We start from the raw sequence: 17,800 nt of genomic DNA on the forward strand, positions 1-17,800 counted from the left end.
TTTTTCTGAGGTGCCCGGGTTGAAAACTGTGTTGTCCCAGTTGTGTATTGGACACAATGTGGGCTACACGACCGCTGTCTGGGACCTCCTGCCTGCTGTGTTTATTTACAGCCCTGGTATCACCGCTAGGTACCAGGGCTATTATGTCACGCTGCCTGCCTGCTGCCACACTCACACTACTCCTCCATTCCTCCTGCTGATGCTGCTGTCTGTCTGTGTTTCCCAACGCCAGGGTACACAGATTTACCTTCTGCTGCCACTCTGCCACCAGCTATTACGTCAAAAAATAGCTATATCTGTGTAATTGGTTGTAAAACCAAAACTACAAAACCATAAAAAAAAAAAAAGGTTTAATTTTTCTGAGGTGCCCGGGTTGAAAACTGTGTTGTCCCAGTTGTGTATTGGACACAATGTGGGCTACACGACCGCTGTCTGGGACCTCCTGCCTGCTGTGTTTATTTACAGCCCTGGTATCACCGCTAGGTACCAGGGCTATTATGTCACGCTGCCTGCCTGCTGCCACACTCACACTACTCCTCCATTCCTCCTGCTGATGCTGCTGTCTGTCTGTTTTTCCCACTGCCAGGGTACACAGAATTAGCTTCTGCTGCCACTCTGCCACCAGCTATTACGTCAAACAATAGCTGCTCACATTACTCCTCCATTCCTCCTGCTGCTGCTGCTGCTGTCTGTCTGTCTGTGTTTCCCAACGCCAGGTTACACAGATTTACCTTCTGCTGCCACTCTGCCACCAGCTATTATGTCAAAAAATAGCTATATCTGTCTGTGTAATTTGTTGTAAAAACAAAACTACAAAACCATACAAAAAAAAAAAAGGTTTAATTTTTCTGAGGTGCCCGGGTTGAAAACTGTGTTGTCCCAGTTGTGTATTGGACACAATGTGGGCTGCACGACCGCTGTCTGGGACCTCCTGCCTGCTGTGTTTATTTACAGCCCTGGTATCACCGCTAGGTACCAGGGCTATTATGTCACGCTGCCTGGCTCATTGACTGCCTGCTGCCACACACTCCTCCTCCTCCTCCTGCTGCTGAATTTACCTCCTGCTGTCTGTGTGTTTCCACTGCCAGGGAGCACATACAATGGCGCTTCCAACATGCGTGCGCCACCAGCTATTTGTTACGCTCAAAAATAGCTGCATTTCTTTAAAAAAAAAATTTGAAAAGAGAAATAAGTGAAGAAGAAGACGATATAGAAGAAGATGAAGAAGATGAAGAAGAAGAAGATGAAGAAGAAGAAGATGAAGAAGAAGATGAAGATGATGAAGAAGAAGAAGATGAAGAAGATGAAGAAGATGAAGATGAAGAAGATGAAGAAGATGAAGAAGAAGAAGATGATGAAGAAGAAGAAGAAGATGAAGAAGATGAAGAAGATGAAGAAGAAGAAGAAGATGAAGAAGATGAAGATGAAGAAGATGAAGAAGAAGAAGATGAAGATGATGAAGAAGAAGAAGATGAAGAAGATGAAGATGATGAAGAAGAAGAAGATGAAGAAGATGAAGAAGATGAAGATGAAGAAGATGAAGAAGAAGAAGATGATGAAGAAGAAGAAGAAGATGAAGAAGAAGATGAAGAAGATGAAGAAGAAGAAGAAGATGAAGAAGATGAAGAAGATGATGAAGAAGAAGAAGAAGAAGATGAAGAAGATGAAGAAGAAGATGAAGAAGATGAAGAAGAAGATGAAGAAGATGAAGAAAAAGAAGATGAAGAAGAAGAAGAAGATGATGATGAAGAAGATGAAGAAGAAGAAGAAGAAGACAATATAAAAGAAGAAGAAGATATAGAAGAAGATATAGAAGAAGAAGATATAGAAGAAGAAGATATAGAAGAAGAAGAAGAAGAAGATATAGAAGATAAAGAAGAAGAAGAAGAAGTATATACAGTACTGAACAAATTTCTGGACACAACTTCTCTTTTCAACTTTTTTTTTTTAAAGGAACATCCCCACATAATCACTTGCTGTTGTTACTTGGAAAAAAAGAGGTTTCTTGCATCATTCACCCTCAAAACAAGTGTTGGAAGCTATTTAAGGCCATTTCGAATAGTCAGCTCGAATAATGAGCTCGAATACCGACTCGAGTAGTGAGCTCGAATTCCGAGGTCGAATCGAATAGTAAAAATTATTCGACTCGAATATTCGACTGATCTCGAATAATTTACTATTCGAATTCGACCTAACTCGAATTTTGAAAAGGGGTATTTGAGCACCACTACTGAAAGGGTGCAAAAAAAATTGCAACACTTTTAGACCCTAAAATCTGGAAAGAATCATAACGCCAAGGGGGTTAAAAGCCATGTAAGTTAGCCCTAACTAGGGGCACAATTTCATACTCATGGGTTTTGTCTTCCTGGCCACCCAAATCTGCACAATTAAAAATGGGTTGATAAGGCTTGAGAGGAAAACCACAATATTATTATTTTATTATTTTTTATTTATATAGTGCCAACATCTTCCACAGCGATGTATATCCACTTCAGCCTTCAGTCATTTTCACTTTATGCATCCGAGCAATTTTCACCTATCATTCATTAGATTATAACTTTATCACTACTTATCACAATGAACTCAGGGGTCGAGTGGTGCGTGGACGCGGGTGAACGGCGTCCACTTACTATTTCCCTGGGGTGGATGCCGTTCACCCTGCCATGTTCAGAGGGGAGCAGCGCAGTGGAAAGAGAGCTGTGAGCAGCGGTGGAGAAGGGGGGCCATTTCCACCCCCTCCCCTCACCTTAGGTGCTCTCTTTCCCTCGCTCTCCCCTCCTGAAGTAAAGTGCAGGCAGCCGGCAGCGGGCAGGACTTACCTCTCCTCGTTCCGGCGTCGGATCTGCGTGCAGCTGCTCTGGTCTGTATCAGACCAGACTTGCGGCACGCAGATCCGGAGATCCGACGACCAGGAGAGGTAAGTCCCGCCCGCTGCCGGCTGCGCGCACACTACTTCAGGAGGGGAGAGCGAGGAAAGGAGAGCACCCTAAGGTGCTGCTCACAGCTCTCCTTCCACAGCGCTGCTCCCCTCCTGCTGGGGGACACCTATTCTGGGAACATATACCCCTGGCTACATATGGGCACATATACCCCTGGCTACATATGGGCACATATACCCCTGCCTACATATACTAGGCACATATACCCCTGCCTACATATACTGGGCACATATACCCCTGGCTACATATGGGCACATATACCCCTGGCTACATATGGGCACATATACCCCTGCCTACATATACTAGGCACATATACCCCTGCCTACATATACTGGGCATATATACCCCTGGCTACATATACTGGGCATATATACCCCTGGCTACATATACTGGGCATATATACACCTGGCTACATATACTGGGCATATATACCCCTGATATATACCCCTGGCTACATATACTGGGCATATATACCCCCTGACTACATATACTGGGCATATATACCCCTGGCTACATATACTGGGCACATATACCCCCCTGACTACATATAGTGGGCACGTATACCCCTGGCTAAATATACTGGGCACGTATACCCCTGGCTACATATACTGGGCACGTATACCCCTGGATACATATACTGGGCACGTATACCCCTGGCTACATATACTAGGGATATATACCCCTGGCTACATATACTAGGCACATATTCCTCTGGCTACATATACTGGGGACTACTATACTCATGGCTACTTATACTGGGGACACCTATAGACCTGGCTACCTATGCTGGGGGTACCTATTTTGGGGGAACTGCTGTCAGATTATCTGCTGTTATGTATTTTAGGGAACAGCTGCCAGATTATGTGTATGTTAGAGGAACAGCTGCTGCTAGATTACGTGTATTTTGGGGAACAGCTGCCAGATTATGTGTATGTTAGGGGAACGACTGCTGCCAGATTATGTGTATTTTGGGGAACTGCTGCCAGATTGTGTATGTTTGGGGGACCACTGCTGCCAGATTATATGTATTTTGGGTGTTACGTGTATTTTGGGTGATCCGCTGCCAGGTTTCGCGTATTTTGGGGAACTGCTTCCAAATTATGTGTATGTTGGGGGAACTGCTGCTGCCACACTGTCTATTTTGGGGAACCACTTCCATATTATCTGTATTTTGGAGGAACTTCTACCAGATTATGTGTCTTTTTGGTGAAATGCTGTCAGATTACATCTATTTTGGGGGGATACACTACGGCAGAGCTCAAACTTCCCTGGCAGACCTTTTACATCACTGCTAAGGTCATGTATATTTGTCCCCACCCATGACCACGCCCACATTATGCTTGACCACGCCCACTTTTTGGCGCACCGCGCTGCGCGCGGCGCAGAGGTTTTCCGGGTACGTCCACTCACTTCTTTTTCCAGGACTAGACCCCTGAATGAACTGATCTATATCTTGTTTTTTCCGCCACCAATTAGGCTTTCTTTGGGGGGTACATTTTGCTAAGAGCCACTTTACTGTAAATGCATTTTAACAGGAAGAATAAGAAAAAAACTGAAAAAATTCATTATTTCTCAGTTTTCAGCCATTATAGTTTTAAAATAATACATGCCTCCATAATTAAAACTCACGTATTGTATTTGCCCATATGTCCCGGTTATTACACCGTTAAAATTATGTCCCTATCACAATGTATGGCGACAATATTTTATTTGGAAATAACGGTACATTTTTTCCGTTTTGCATCTATCACTATTTACAAGTTTAAAATAAAAAAAAATTAGAAATATTTCATCTTTACATTGATATTTAAAAAGTTTAGACCCTTAGGTAAATATTTACATGTTTTTTTTTATTGTAATGTTTGTTTTTTTTTTTTTTGTATTAAAGAGTAACTGTCAGGCTGCAGAAGCTAATTTAAACCTCTAGTCTCCTGTGTTAAACAGTTTAGAAGGAAGCCAAAAAGACATTACTGAAGATAAAGATCTATCTTACCTTTGATGTATGCTTATCAGCAAAGCTTAGAGCTAAGCTGGACGCAAGCCGCATAACATACTGCAAAGCATTCTGGGGCCCTCCCCTCGGCTGCTAAGGAGAAGACGGGATCAAGTTTCAGCAGCTTCTAAAACTCAGTCCAGCCACAGCACAGATAAATCTCGGGGCAGCGTAGACTGCAGGAGTCCGCTATTGTTCCTAGCCACATGGCTCATTAATATTCACTGCAAACTAGTGTTATTCAGTATGAGCTGTTCTGTGATCAGAAGCAGGCAGGACATGACGACACATTTGGCTTCACAAACATGGAACCTGCCATGAGCTGTCAGGAGCATCATTCTCTGCATATACTATATACAAATTCTGTGAAATCCAAACGTGGACAGTGAAATGCATATGTAATGTAAGTACAGCCAATCTTTAGCTACTGATATATGTGTTTATTTTCTCTGAGACCCTATACCTAACAGCTCCTCTTTAAACATTTTATTTGGGTATTTTTGGGAGGGTGGGATGTAAACCATAGTTTTATAATGTAAATGTGTCTTGAGTTTTATTTTTTTCACTTTTAGTTGTAGTTTTACTTTTTGGCCACAAGATGGCGGCCATGAGTTTGTTTACATGACGTCACTCTAAGCGTAACATACGCTTAGAGCGACGCAGGGGGGACGTTACAGCCAGAAAAAGCGAAGCTTCCGAGAGACGCTGTCGCTTTTTCAGCGGGGGAGAGGAATCAGTGATCGGGCACCATAGCCCGATTCAATGATTGCCAGGCTAACTAACCACGCCCGGGAGCGCGCGTGCACGCGCGCGATCGGCCGCGGGAGAGCGCGGACGCGCACATGGCCTCCTGGGCGTAGCTAGTACGTCCAGGAGGCCAAAGTAGATATAGTACAAAGCAAATAGTGGGAAGCATAGATACATGAGACGTTCAAAGCTCTGTACAATCGGGACATCCAGCAATACAAGTACATACATTGTTGATATGAGGCCTGACACATCATCATCAATACTGGTACATGTTCATATGATAAATTACAGCAGAATAAGAAACACTAGGAGGCAGTCCCTGCCCTTGAGAGCTTACAATCTAATATTAACTTGTAATTATTAATATGCAGCTATTTGAATTTGTAGGAATGTTTTACAGCAAAGTCCCCATTATCCATCTCATAGGGACCCTGAGGCTTCTCCCTCCCGAGCTGAGTACCCCCAGGGGAACTGTTTTTTGTTACAGAGTCTATTTAAGCAACCAGCAAGCAAATGTGTCCAGCATCAGGCAATCCCCGCTGGTGCCGGATACTGGGAACTTTGCTGTTATGCTGCATAAGAGAAAATGTTCTTAAAACATCCCTGCATATAAGTGTAAACAGCAGAATTGCTATCTGTTTGCTTGCAGTTACTGTAGCCATCACCTGAAGCATAAAGCTTCTTGGTAATGGTAGGAAATAAAGTTGTGCCTTCACAATGTGCCATCACAGGTGCCATGTGAGCAGCTCTGCTATCTTAGCTCTGCAATTGCAAATGAACATATTTGACCATATAAAATGCATCAATTGTATTTCTTACCTCCACTACTGCAGTGATGTTGACAGGCACTCCGGTTCTCTCTATAACAAAACGTATCACTGTGGTGGCTGTTTCATTTACAAAGAATTCAGTTTGACCAGCAAACTGCACTTGTGTTTCTCCAGAAATTACAATGACGAGTAATGCAAAGAAAATAAAGACAGAGGAGGAAGTGAAGGGCATCCCTGTAAAAAGAAAGAATTATTATTGAATGTATACTAAGACACAGTAGGCTTGTTTACAATTACATAAGAAACTGGTACTTTACTATAAAGGGAGCACTGTGATGAAAACTGTAACATTTTAAGCACATGAGCCTATAACATGTACATTTGTTCCACAATGCACTGTAAAATGCAAGTAAATGAATGGTTTCCCATGAAGCTGCCACTTACTATGCATATGATTGACAGCTCTGAACCTCTTTCGGACAGGTTTTGGATTAGTCTATCTCATCACAAGGGAACCTCAAGGTATGGCAGGCAAAGGGTGTATGACCGTGCACCTGATTGGCTGACTGGCACCTGCTGACCAGATAGAGGTAGGGAATTGCCTGAACTGGTAGTGAGCAATTGTGTGTGTGTTGCAGTTAGCATTCAGTTTGGAGGTGATAGGGGTGAAGTCCCTGGAGGTGAGAGAGCCAGGGCTCGCCTGGGTATCGCATGATGGTTTGGGGGCCCCAGCAAGTGAGAGAGGCTGGGGCCCCCGGCTGTCGTGCGAACCAGTGTTTGTAATAATAATAGCATGACAGAATATATAAAAATACAAGCAAACAAAACAGGTGCTATACAGTTGTTGCTTTAAAAAATTATCTAATTTTACAGGGAATATCTGTCATCATTATTATAATTACTACATGTTAACACCCCTGGCGGTCTATTAAGAACCGCCAGGGGGCAGCAGAGCAGTTTTTTTAATTTTTTTTTTTTAAATCATGTGCTACATGATAGCCGCTGTGCAGCGGCATCCCCCCACCCTCTTCGATCGCCTCCGGCGATCTCTGATCAGGAAATCCTGTTCAAAGAACGGGATTTCCTGGAGGGCCTGCCCCGTCGCCATGGTGACGGGCGGCATGATGTCATCGACATCATGACGTCATTGGGAGTCCCGATCTACCCCTCAGCGCTGCCTGGCACTGATTGGCCAGGCAGCGCACGGGGTCTGGGGGGGCGCGAGTGGCGGACAATCGGCGCAGATCGGCAGCGATCAGAGTGCACACGCAGCTAACAAAGTGCTAGCTGCGTGTTGCAAAAAAAAAATTTTGAAAATCGGCCCGGCAGGGCCTGAGAAATCCTCCTGCGCGGCATAGCTCGTGCTCAGGGCTTACCGGGGAGGTTAATATAGTAGTGACACATTTCTCACAGTGCTTTACAGAGTATACTGAGCAGTTTACATCAGTATCTACTCCAACTCCAAGGTGCTCACGATATATTATGCAAAGTGACACGATTTGCCGGCGATTTTTCCGACGACCGGAAAGTTTTTCCGACGTGGTTACAAGTCCACGATCACGCAAACAACATTTAGCGACATGCGGCAACAATGAATGTCACAGCAGATCAGCTCTTTAAGAACCCAGATGACAAAGTACCGCAATCGCTTGACATTCCGCTTGTGCCAAATGTGTACCATCATGTGACCTTGCATGTACTGCCGGCCAGAAGATGGATCATGGAACGCTCGTTGTCAGGGAGACGTCACTGGATCCATCTTCCTCCGTCAGGTGGTGAGTATTTAGCTTTAAAGAAAGTAAAGTCTCAGGCAGGGGTCACACTTGTCTGCTTTCGTGCGCGTACTGTGCACAGAAAAACTTATTTCAACTGAGAACTCATATTAGGGCCATTTCACTGTCAATTTTCAGCCAAATGGATCTGGTAAAACAGATCCGTAAGGCTTGGTTCACACTGGCAAATGGATCCATAAAAACTAATCTGATCAACGGTCGATCGGATCCGTTTTCACTCCGGTCTGCAGAGCGGGTGGGTGAGGGAGGGTTTCTTACCAAGACTTCCGTCTCTTCCCCTTGCATACCACGTCGCGTCACGTGACTACCACGCTTCCTCCTTCAACCCAGAAGGAGGGCACATGATAGTCACATGACGTGACGTGGGACAGAATTGAAGGGGAAGAAGACTGAAGCCTGGGTAAGAAATCCTCCCTCCTACACCCGCCAGCTCAGGTGCACTTTGTCCCCCCAGACCTCCACCCCCAGTGGATCATCCCCACATCCCCCCCCCCCAGACCCCCAACCCCAGTGGATTTTGCCTTTAGAATGGTCAATTTCTTCACCAGTGTGAAGAAACATTCCGTTCTCTAATTGCCCCTAATGCGGCGTTTTAGCTTCCAGAAAAATTGGTCCAGCAGCAAACTTGCGGTCCGTTTAGCGGATCGTGAGGAATAGATCCATTTGAACGGATGGATGTGATTGTATCCATAGGTTAACATTGGATCCTTTCGCATCCGTTCTGTTCCAATCCGCAAACAGACCGTTTTTTAATGCCAGTGTGAAATGAGCCTTAATCAATAGGCTAGGTCACACTTGCATGCAGATTTCTAATGCAGAAAAAAACTAACATCCTGCAGGATAATTCTGCACATTTTATTATTATTATTATTTATATAGCACCAACATCTTCCATAGCACTGTACATAGTATAAAACAAATATTGGGGAACATATATACTGTACATGAGAAGTTCAAGACACTGTACAATCATTACATTCAGTAATACAATACAAGTACAAATACATACATAGTTGGTGTGTGGATTGAAATATCACTTAAAAAGAAACCCCGACCAAGAATTGAACTTTATCCCAATCAGTAGCTGATACCCCCTTTTACATGAGAAATCTATTCCTTTTCACAAACAGACCATCAGGGGGCGCTGTATGGCTGATATTGTGGTGAAACCCCTCCCACAAGAAACTCTGAGGACCTTGGTACTCCTGGCAGTTTCCTGTCTGTGAACCTTGTTGCATTGTGAGAAATAGCTGTTTACAGCTGTTTCCAACTGCCAAAAAAACATGCAGCAGCTACATCACCTGCCAACAGTAAAAATGTCACCATGTAATAAATGTCAAAATGTAAATCAGGGATTTAAAAGATTTTACAATGGCTAAATCATTTATACATAATTATTGTAAAAATGAAGCACTTTTTTATTACATTATTTTCTCTTTAAATTGGTACACATTCATATGGTGAATTACAGGAAAATAAGAAACTATAGGAGGAAGTCCCTGCCCTTTGCGAGCTGACAATCTAGAGGGTAGTGGGGTGGAGTTATGTCAGTTTTCTCAATTACATTAGCTTCTGTGAAAAAAACACACTTTTTTTCTGCATTCAAACAAACATAGTGGGCAGAAAAAAAATCGCGGGCAAAAAGCGAAAGATAAGTGTGACCCCGGACTCAAAGTCAGCTCACAGAGTGATCACTCCCATAAGCACAGCAATAGCATATGTAGAGACATTTCTGATATACTTACGCTACGCTACACAAGTCTTCCTTCAGTGAGCACAGAAAGTAATTAATACCCGCAATTGGACCCTTTCCAAGTATGTTAACAAAGGGTCATATTACAAGTCTTGTGTTTCGAAGACGAATGTTGTTTCAGACTATGCAATTACTCTTGTGGGCCTAGAGTGGTTGTGTAATATTATTATCAATAATTAAATATAGCCTTCTCCTGCAGAGCATCCACTTATGATTTTAACCTATGGCGCATTTTTTTTTAACTCAATGTTAATCTGCGGTTTACAGTCTTATATACTATTGCTAAGCAAAGTGCAATTCTGAAGTGTTCAGTAAACTATAGAAACCAATAGTACCTCAGCCATAGACCCTGAACAAGCATGCAGATCAGGTGCTCTGACTGTAGTCTGATTGGATTTGCTGCATGCTTGTTTCAGGTGTGTGATTCACACACTGCTGCAGCCAAAGAGAATAGCAGGACTGTCAGGCAACTAGCAGCCACCGTTTGACTCTCAGCCACCATCCAAGGTGAGAGACATATGGAAGCTGCCATATTTATTATATTTTAAACAATAACAGTTGCCTGGCAGTCCTGCTGTTCTTTTGTCAAAAACAATGTGATCTTCATGCTAATTCAGGGTAGGGGTGGACTGACCATTAGGGCACTTGGGCATGGACCGAGGTCCTGCCCCTGGTACAATTGAGAGGCAGGGAAGGGGAGGGTGCAGTGGCAGCAGACATTGTAGTTACAACTCACCTTCCGCCGCCGATTCCCCGCAGCCTCTACCTCCTTCCTCTCTCCCAGGCATCCATCGTGTTGGTAACAGCACATCCCTGTAATGACGTGACAGCATGTCATCACAGGGTGCGCTGTTACCAATGCGACAGATGACGGGAGAGGAAGGAGATAGAGGCTGCGGGGGATCGTCGGTGGAAGGTGAGTTGTAACTACTATGTCTGCTCCCCCCGCTGCTGCTGGGCACCTACCTATCTAACCTATACTGCAGCACCTATCTATCTAACCTATACTGGGGGCAACTGTACTGGCTACCTGTATTGGAGGCACCTCCACCGCGCAGGTGTGGTGTGCAGTTGTATGGGGTCCCATAATCTCCTGGGGCCCCATGAGTTGTCAGTCCGCCGCTGATTCAGAGTCTATGGCTAAAAGTATTAGAGGCAGTGGATCAGCAGGACAGTCAGGCAAAGTGCATTGTACACCTGAAGTGAGAGAGAAATGGGGACTGACATATGTATTTCCTGTTAAACAAGGCAGATTGCCTGGCTGTCCTGCTGAGCCTCTGTCTCTAATAATCAAAGCCATAGACCCCAAACAAGCACGCTGATCAGATGTTAATGACTGAAGTCTGACTGGATTAGCCACATGCTTGTTTCGGGTGTGTGATTCAGACACTACTACAGCCAAAAAGATCAGCAGGGCTGACAGGCAACTGGTATTGTTTAAAAGGAAATCAATATTTCAGCCTCCATATATCTGTCACCTCGGGTTCGCTTTACAGCGAACCCCAGCCAAAGCTCCGGTTCAAAATTAGTAATTACCCTGCATAGAGGGAAGCATCAGGATCCGATTGAGGCTTCCCTAGGTGGTCCGCAGTTGCTGAGCGCAGCCACATCATAGCCCGCAGCTCCTCTTCCGCTTTCATGACAACGCATTGGAAGCTCGAATCCACCCGCGCTGTAGGACGGAGCTGCGAGCTTCTAAATGCACCAATCCACTGTGACCGGGAACAGCAGACCACTAAGGAAAGCCTCAATAGTATCCTGAGGCTTCCCTCTCTTTAGGTATCTGATTTTGTACACAAGCTTCGGCTCAGGTACACTTTAAGCTCCCCATTTCAGAAAGCAAAAGCACTTTTTTTCAATAACCTGTGAGGGTACCAACAAATTTGTCCACAGCTCTAGATGAGAACTGGGCAAATGAAAATATTGACCCATGCCTCACCAGGCATTTAGTTTGTACTTTCATTCTGTGTTAAAACATACCAAGATGAAAAAGTGTGAATGGATCCTGAGCCAAAGCAAACCTGAAGCGAAAATAAACTTATGATAATGAATTGCATGTACAGTAAATCTAGAAATAGAACATTAGCAAAGAAAAGAGTCTCATATTGTTTTCTAGTACTGGAAGAGTTAAGAAACTTCAATTGTTATCTATGCAAAAGAGCTTCTCTGAGCTCTTCCACCCAAATTGGGTCGAAGGCAGTTCTGTTTTCTGAAACACTTACACAGTCATGAAACAGTGAAAGACAGCTTCTTACAAGGTTTTACTGCAGGGAAGTTCAAAGGGTCATTAGCTCTGCTTTGTTTTATAGTTTAAATTAAAGTATGGTTTGTAAAGTGAAAATGTGACAGAATGATGCAATGTTATAAAAAAAAAAGCTTTATAACTGAAAACAAAAATAAGAGACTATTGTTCTATTCATTATCCATACTACACATACAATTCATTATCTCATAAGGTTTTTTTTTGGCTTCAAGTGTGCTTTATTAAGCATACTATGGTTTGCAGAAAACATCTGTTTCCTCATCGTTTCAGTAGCAGCCTAATAGCTCAATTGGCTAAAATTGTAAAATTCTTAAAATCTTCAGCTCTGTAAACAATTCGAACTGCAGATCCCCACAGTCATGAGTTCAGCGGACCATCGCAATAATTGAAATGTAATAAGTGTAATAATTTCCTTATTAACAAGTTATCACATCTCGTCCGCTGGTCCCCCATAGCTTGATGTACAGCGATGTCTTTGTTGATTCATTCTGTAGGACCCACAAACAATAGCGACTATGCTGGAAATGGAGCTACTCCGGCCAGATCACACAATAGCCAGTTCTCAGCAGCATCAAGCAGAGAGCAGCAAATTACACACCCATGCACTTCATTGCATCAAACCAAATTGCTTAGTTGAAATGCTAATTGCTATTGAGGCTTGAGGATAGACGGCCAGGAGATCTTGTGCTTCAGAGAATGACGCACATTTTTTATTCCACTCCTGGTCCATTGTCTTGATGAGAATTATTCAAAACCCATTCAGAAAGGTAGCTCCTTGTATAACCTTTAAAAATGTGGGAAATTTCTAAAGCGCAGACGGGCATTACAAATCGGATGGCCTATGCGAGTCCCAACCAGATGGCTGGATTAAGGCCATGTTAATTCTTTAATAAAATAATGCTTGAAGCTGGTAAGGAAAAAAGATTCTTTAGAAACGCAGGCAAGCAGTCTAGGAGGACCAGCTTTGTCTCAGGAAAATATTCCTTTTAGAGGCTGCTCGAGGAAAGACTTAAGATGTGTTTGTGTGACTTGTTAAGCCGTAAATGATCTTGCACTTTTTCTATTGAGGCCTGTAAATAAAGAATTTAACTTTGCTTTAATTGTACAAGTAAAGTTTGATTTCCTGACGATGTAAACAAACTAGTGTTTGAAAAACACTTTAGGAGATTAGTGCTGATGGAAACCTGGAGAGAATGCTTAGTTGTGAAAATCTGGTGACAAGGAAAGGAAATATAAACAGTAACATTTAGTTTATTCCATATAATGGTATTTATAAGCAAAGGACGTATAATCAAAATGTGCTACTTCTGACAACTGGAACAACAGTTGTTTTGTTTTGATTAAAAGTCACATTTTTATTTGTTCATGTGGATTTGATGTGTTTATACCTTAGTATAATGATAATTAAATGTAGGTTAGGAGTTAAACTAAGTAGCTTAACAGTTAAAACTAAAGCTCAACCTAGCATTAAAAATGGAGACCAAAATCTGCTGGCACTGAATATTCATCTCTTTTCCTAAAAGGTTTTGTTGGTAAGTGTGTGTCTGTGTGTGCATGTGTGCGTGCGTGTGTCTGTGTGTGTGTGCATGTGTGTGTGTGTGTGTGTGTGTGTGTGTGTGTGTGTGTGTGTGTGTGTGTGTGTGTGTGTGTGTGTGTGTGTGTGTGTGTGTGTGTGTGTGTGTGTGTACTGTGTGTGTGTACTGTGTGTGTGTGTGTGTGTACTGTGTGTGTACTGTGTGTGTGTGTGTGTGTGTGTGTGTGTGTGCGTGCGTGTGTGAGTGTACTGTGTGTGTGTGTGTGTGTGTGTGTGTACTGTGTGTGTGTGTGTGTGTGTACACTGTGTGTGTACTGTGTGTGTGTGTGTGTGTGTGTGTACTGTGTGTAGATAAAGAGAGAGAGAGAGAGAGAGAGAGAGAGAGAGAGAGAGAAGATAGTCTTGTCACTAGCTGTCCCTCAGAGGGGCTCACATTGTGGTCCATGCCATAGTCCTAAGTCAGTGGTAGTCTAGGGCCAATTTTAGTATGAAACCAGTTGACTAATCTGTATGTTTTTGGGATGTATGAGAAAACCAGAGTGCCTGCAGATACACGGAGAACATACAATCTCCATGCAGAAAGTACTCTGGCTGGGATTTGAACCGGAGACTCAGCGCAGCAAGGCTAGAGGAAAACTGCCAGGGCACTGGATAGTAAAAGTTTATACCATTATTTCCATGAGAACATAAACATTTACAAAAACCAGTCAGCAGTAGGTGCATCTAGATATCAGCCTGACAGTCATTTTTCAAGATGCCCTATAGTAATAATAATTCTAACATTTGTATGGCGCTTTTCTCCTGTTGGACTCAAAGTATTCAAGAGCTGCAGCAACTAAGGGTGCACTCAACCTCAAACCTCAAACCCTCAAACCCTGGTCTCCCATGTCTAAGACAAAGCCCTTAGCCAGTACACTATCCAGCCACTACTTTGTCAGAGGCCTATACAACCATGCATATAAAGAAGGGAAACCCATAAAATAGCTGTCAGGCCCCTATCTTGCACACACTGCTGTTTGTTGTCATTTTTAACACGTTAATGCTAAACGGATGTTTTAAAATGTCCTGTTTTTGCAATTTTCAGTGCAGAACAAACATATTAAAACAATTCGTTTTGCTGCTTGGAGGATCGGAATACACCCACAGGTGCCCCAGTGGTGAGCGAATGTACACATGCGAACACACGCGTGCACACTCATGAGTGCCCGCTTTCCGCCACCAATGGGCGGTATAGGGAGGTTGTTAAAGTTGTTTTTGAAAATCAAAAGGTATGAATTTTTACTATCCAGTGTCCATCGTTTTTCTTTAATGTATATACTAACTTATAATCATATTATTTGACATTAAAGTGAACCCCAGGTGAAAATAAACTCATGAGATAAACAATCGAATTTATCCTCCTACTCCTAAAAAAAATCCTTTTTTTTTTTTTTTTTTTTTTTTTTTTTTTTTTAGATATCCCATTGTTTTATTTTATATTTTAACACTTACAAAGTGGAGTTAATGTTTTGTTGCCTCTGCTCAGTGGCAGTCTATTAAGTACCCCAGAGTTAAAATACATGAACTACTGATATTTGAATCTCCTGCAACTATCAGAAGTTGTAGGAAAACTTGCCAGGAAAACTTTTTTGGGTGTAATCTGCTTATCAGTGGGGTTTACATCATTCCCGACAAGGTACCGACAAGACAAGCTGTCACTTCCATGCCTAAAAATTAGCTCTTTCAAGCAGCAAAATACAAGTAAACAGCCTGGTTATTAATATGTTTTGTACTGTACATACGCATGTTTATATCTTCATGTCACATGTCGCCTCGAGTACATTTTAACTATAAACCCTTATCCTAGATGGTAAACCTTAATTATCAACATAATTCTGAAATAGCCATAATTTTACCACCAAAATTACTTTCCAGACTAGGGGTGTTGCTGGAATCCCAGAGGGTCTGGGGCAACCTGGAACTGCAATAAAGAGAGGAATGATTGGCAGGCTAAATATACTGTGGTGTGGAGTGGGCGTGCTTACGACAGCTCATGGGTGAGGCTAAATTTACATGAACTAAGCATGTGTAGCTCAAAATCAGTAGTCTCGCTCAAGGGCCCTTTTCCACTAGCAATCACAATCACAAATCACAAACGCCAGCGATTGCGATTTTTCATTACTTTTGTTATGCGATTGCGATTTTTCATTTGCATTGCATTATCCCTCTTAAAATCGCTCCAGAAAGCGACTGATTTGCGATTTGCAAATTGAATCACTATAGTGGAAAATACTTCTCGTGATTACTATGATAATGTAGCAACCCTAGCGATTTAAAAATCACTAGCGATTTGCGATTTTGTGATTCCGCTGTGCAATGGAAAAAGGCCCGCATTTTGGATGAATCCCCTTCTCCTGGAAATAAAAGCAAAGCCCTAATAACTATAGAAACAGCGATATAAAACATGATTATTGTACAGTTTGTGTACTTTGTATACCTCACGTTAAACACACAGCACATGTGCTGCTTGTAGTATGCGTAGTGTTTATTACACAAGCAATGAATATTACCGGCCATAAATGAATACACCCCATTGACAAGGATTACAGTTTTTTTTGCAAGTATACATTTTTGAATGAATGACTTCAGCCACATGATGTTTTTAATCTCATGTGATCTTGTTGTCACAGAGTGTGAGAATATCAAGTTCAATATTCAACTCCCTGATGGGAGGAGCTTCCTAAAAGAGCATCTAAACCTGTCCTCCTAGGCCAGGCAAGAAGTCAGGTTGTACAAAAAATTATCCATATTTAATACCAGGCAGGATGTGAGGGGGAGAAAATAAGAAACCAACCTTGGTGATGAAGACAGTTTGCATTGAAAGGATGCCAGTGCAGTCACCATGTTAAAGCGGCATTGTCAACATAAAAAAATCTAATTTCAAACAGTAACTGGTCTGAGTGTATTAAGTGATAAAGATGCTAATCCTGCATTAAAAACTTGCAAAACGTTTTCTGCTGTTATGGTTTGTAGTTATCACATACTTTAGGAGCACTGGCCCTAGTGCCAAACAGTGCAAAGAGTTGAATGCTGGGAGTTCTTTTTATCTATAATATATTCCTCCTCTTCCATTTATTTCCCTATCTAGCTGCTTATCAGAAACACCCTCTGATGACTTGTGTTTACAAGCAAGGCTGAGGTGGCTCAGTGATTGGATGTGTAAATAGAACAAAGACAGTGCAGTTGTTAGTATACACCTCAGTGGGAGTGTCTGAAGACTCTGGGAGGAGGGCAGCTAATGAATACACAATGAGCAAGAGAAGGGAGGGGGGAAAACAAGAGTCAGGGAGGATATGATGTCAGCATTAGCTTGGCAAGATGGCCACTGCCTAGAATAGGATTTTCTGCTTTTCCTTTATAAAATTCACAGGAATCATTATGTGGATAGCACAATACATCTGTTACGTAAGTAGAAGTAGTATTTATCTACTTATATATGTGTTTTTTCTAGGTTAGCATGGGTGTCGCTTGTTCTTTAAAGAGGAGCTGTCAACCATACTATCTCAGAAAACAAAACAAAACAAAACATATATATGTAGATAAATATTTGCTCTACTTACATAACATATGTATTGCACTGTCCACATTTTGATTTTAGTAATTTTTCTACAGTAAAAAAATAGGAATTCCTTCTTAGCGTTTCCCATATTAACTGTGGCTATTTTGAAGCCAATCCTGATGTAATTTCCTCCCTTACTCTCCTCTGCCTGATTTGCCTGCCCTTCACTATAGAAAGCGCATTGTCTTAGCATGATAAATATTGGCCAAAAGGTTCAGAGATCAAATGAAAGGATTACTTATTTTTTACAGTGATGTTAAAGGCTAAAAATCAATGCATAGTCAAACAGTGCCATCCTTCTTCTTAAAGTGGATCTAAACTCAAAACTTCCTCTCTGCTCTAAAAGATTAGCCACAGCAAGATAACCTTTACAGAAAAATAATTCTCAATACAATTTTAAAAACCTG

The 17,800-nt window shown here is 42.3% G+C and overlaps 1 protein-coding gene across 1 annotated transcript in view; it reads right to left on the bottom strand.

The window, feature by feature from the left end:
• The window catches only part of ADGRV1 (adhesion G protein-coupled receptor V1), a 629,361-nt gene that overhangs the window by 547,909 nt on the left and 63,652 nt on the right, over window positions 1-17,800 (bottom strand). The window contains exon 3 of the mRNA XM_068247792.1: window positions 6,502-6,686. Within this exon, the coding sequence (XP_068103893.1) occupies window positions 6,502-6,684 (183 nt within the window). The 5' untranslated portion in view covers window positions 6,685-6,686. The remainder of the gene's footprint in view (window positions 1-6,501; window positions 6,687-17,800) is intronic.

Source organism: Hyperolius riggenbachi, chromosome 1 (genome assembly GCF_040937935.1).
Source record: "Hyperolius riggenbachi isolate aHypRig1 chromosome 1, aHypRig1.pri, whole genome shotgun sequence".
Lineage (NCBI taxonomy): Eukaryota > Metazoa > Chordata > Amphibia > Anura > Hyperoliidae > Hyperolius > Hyperolius riggenbachi.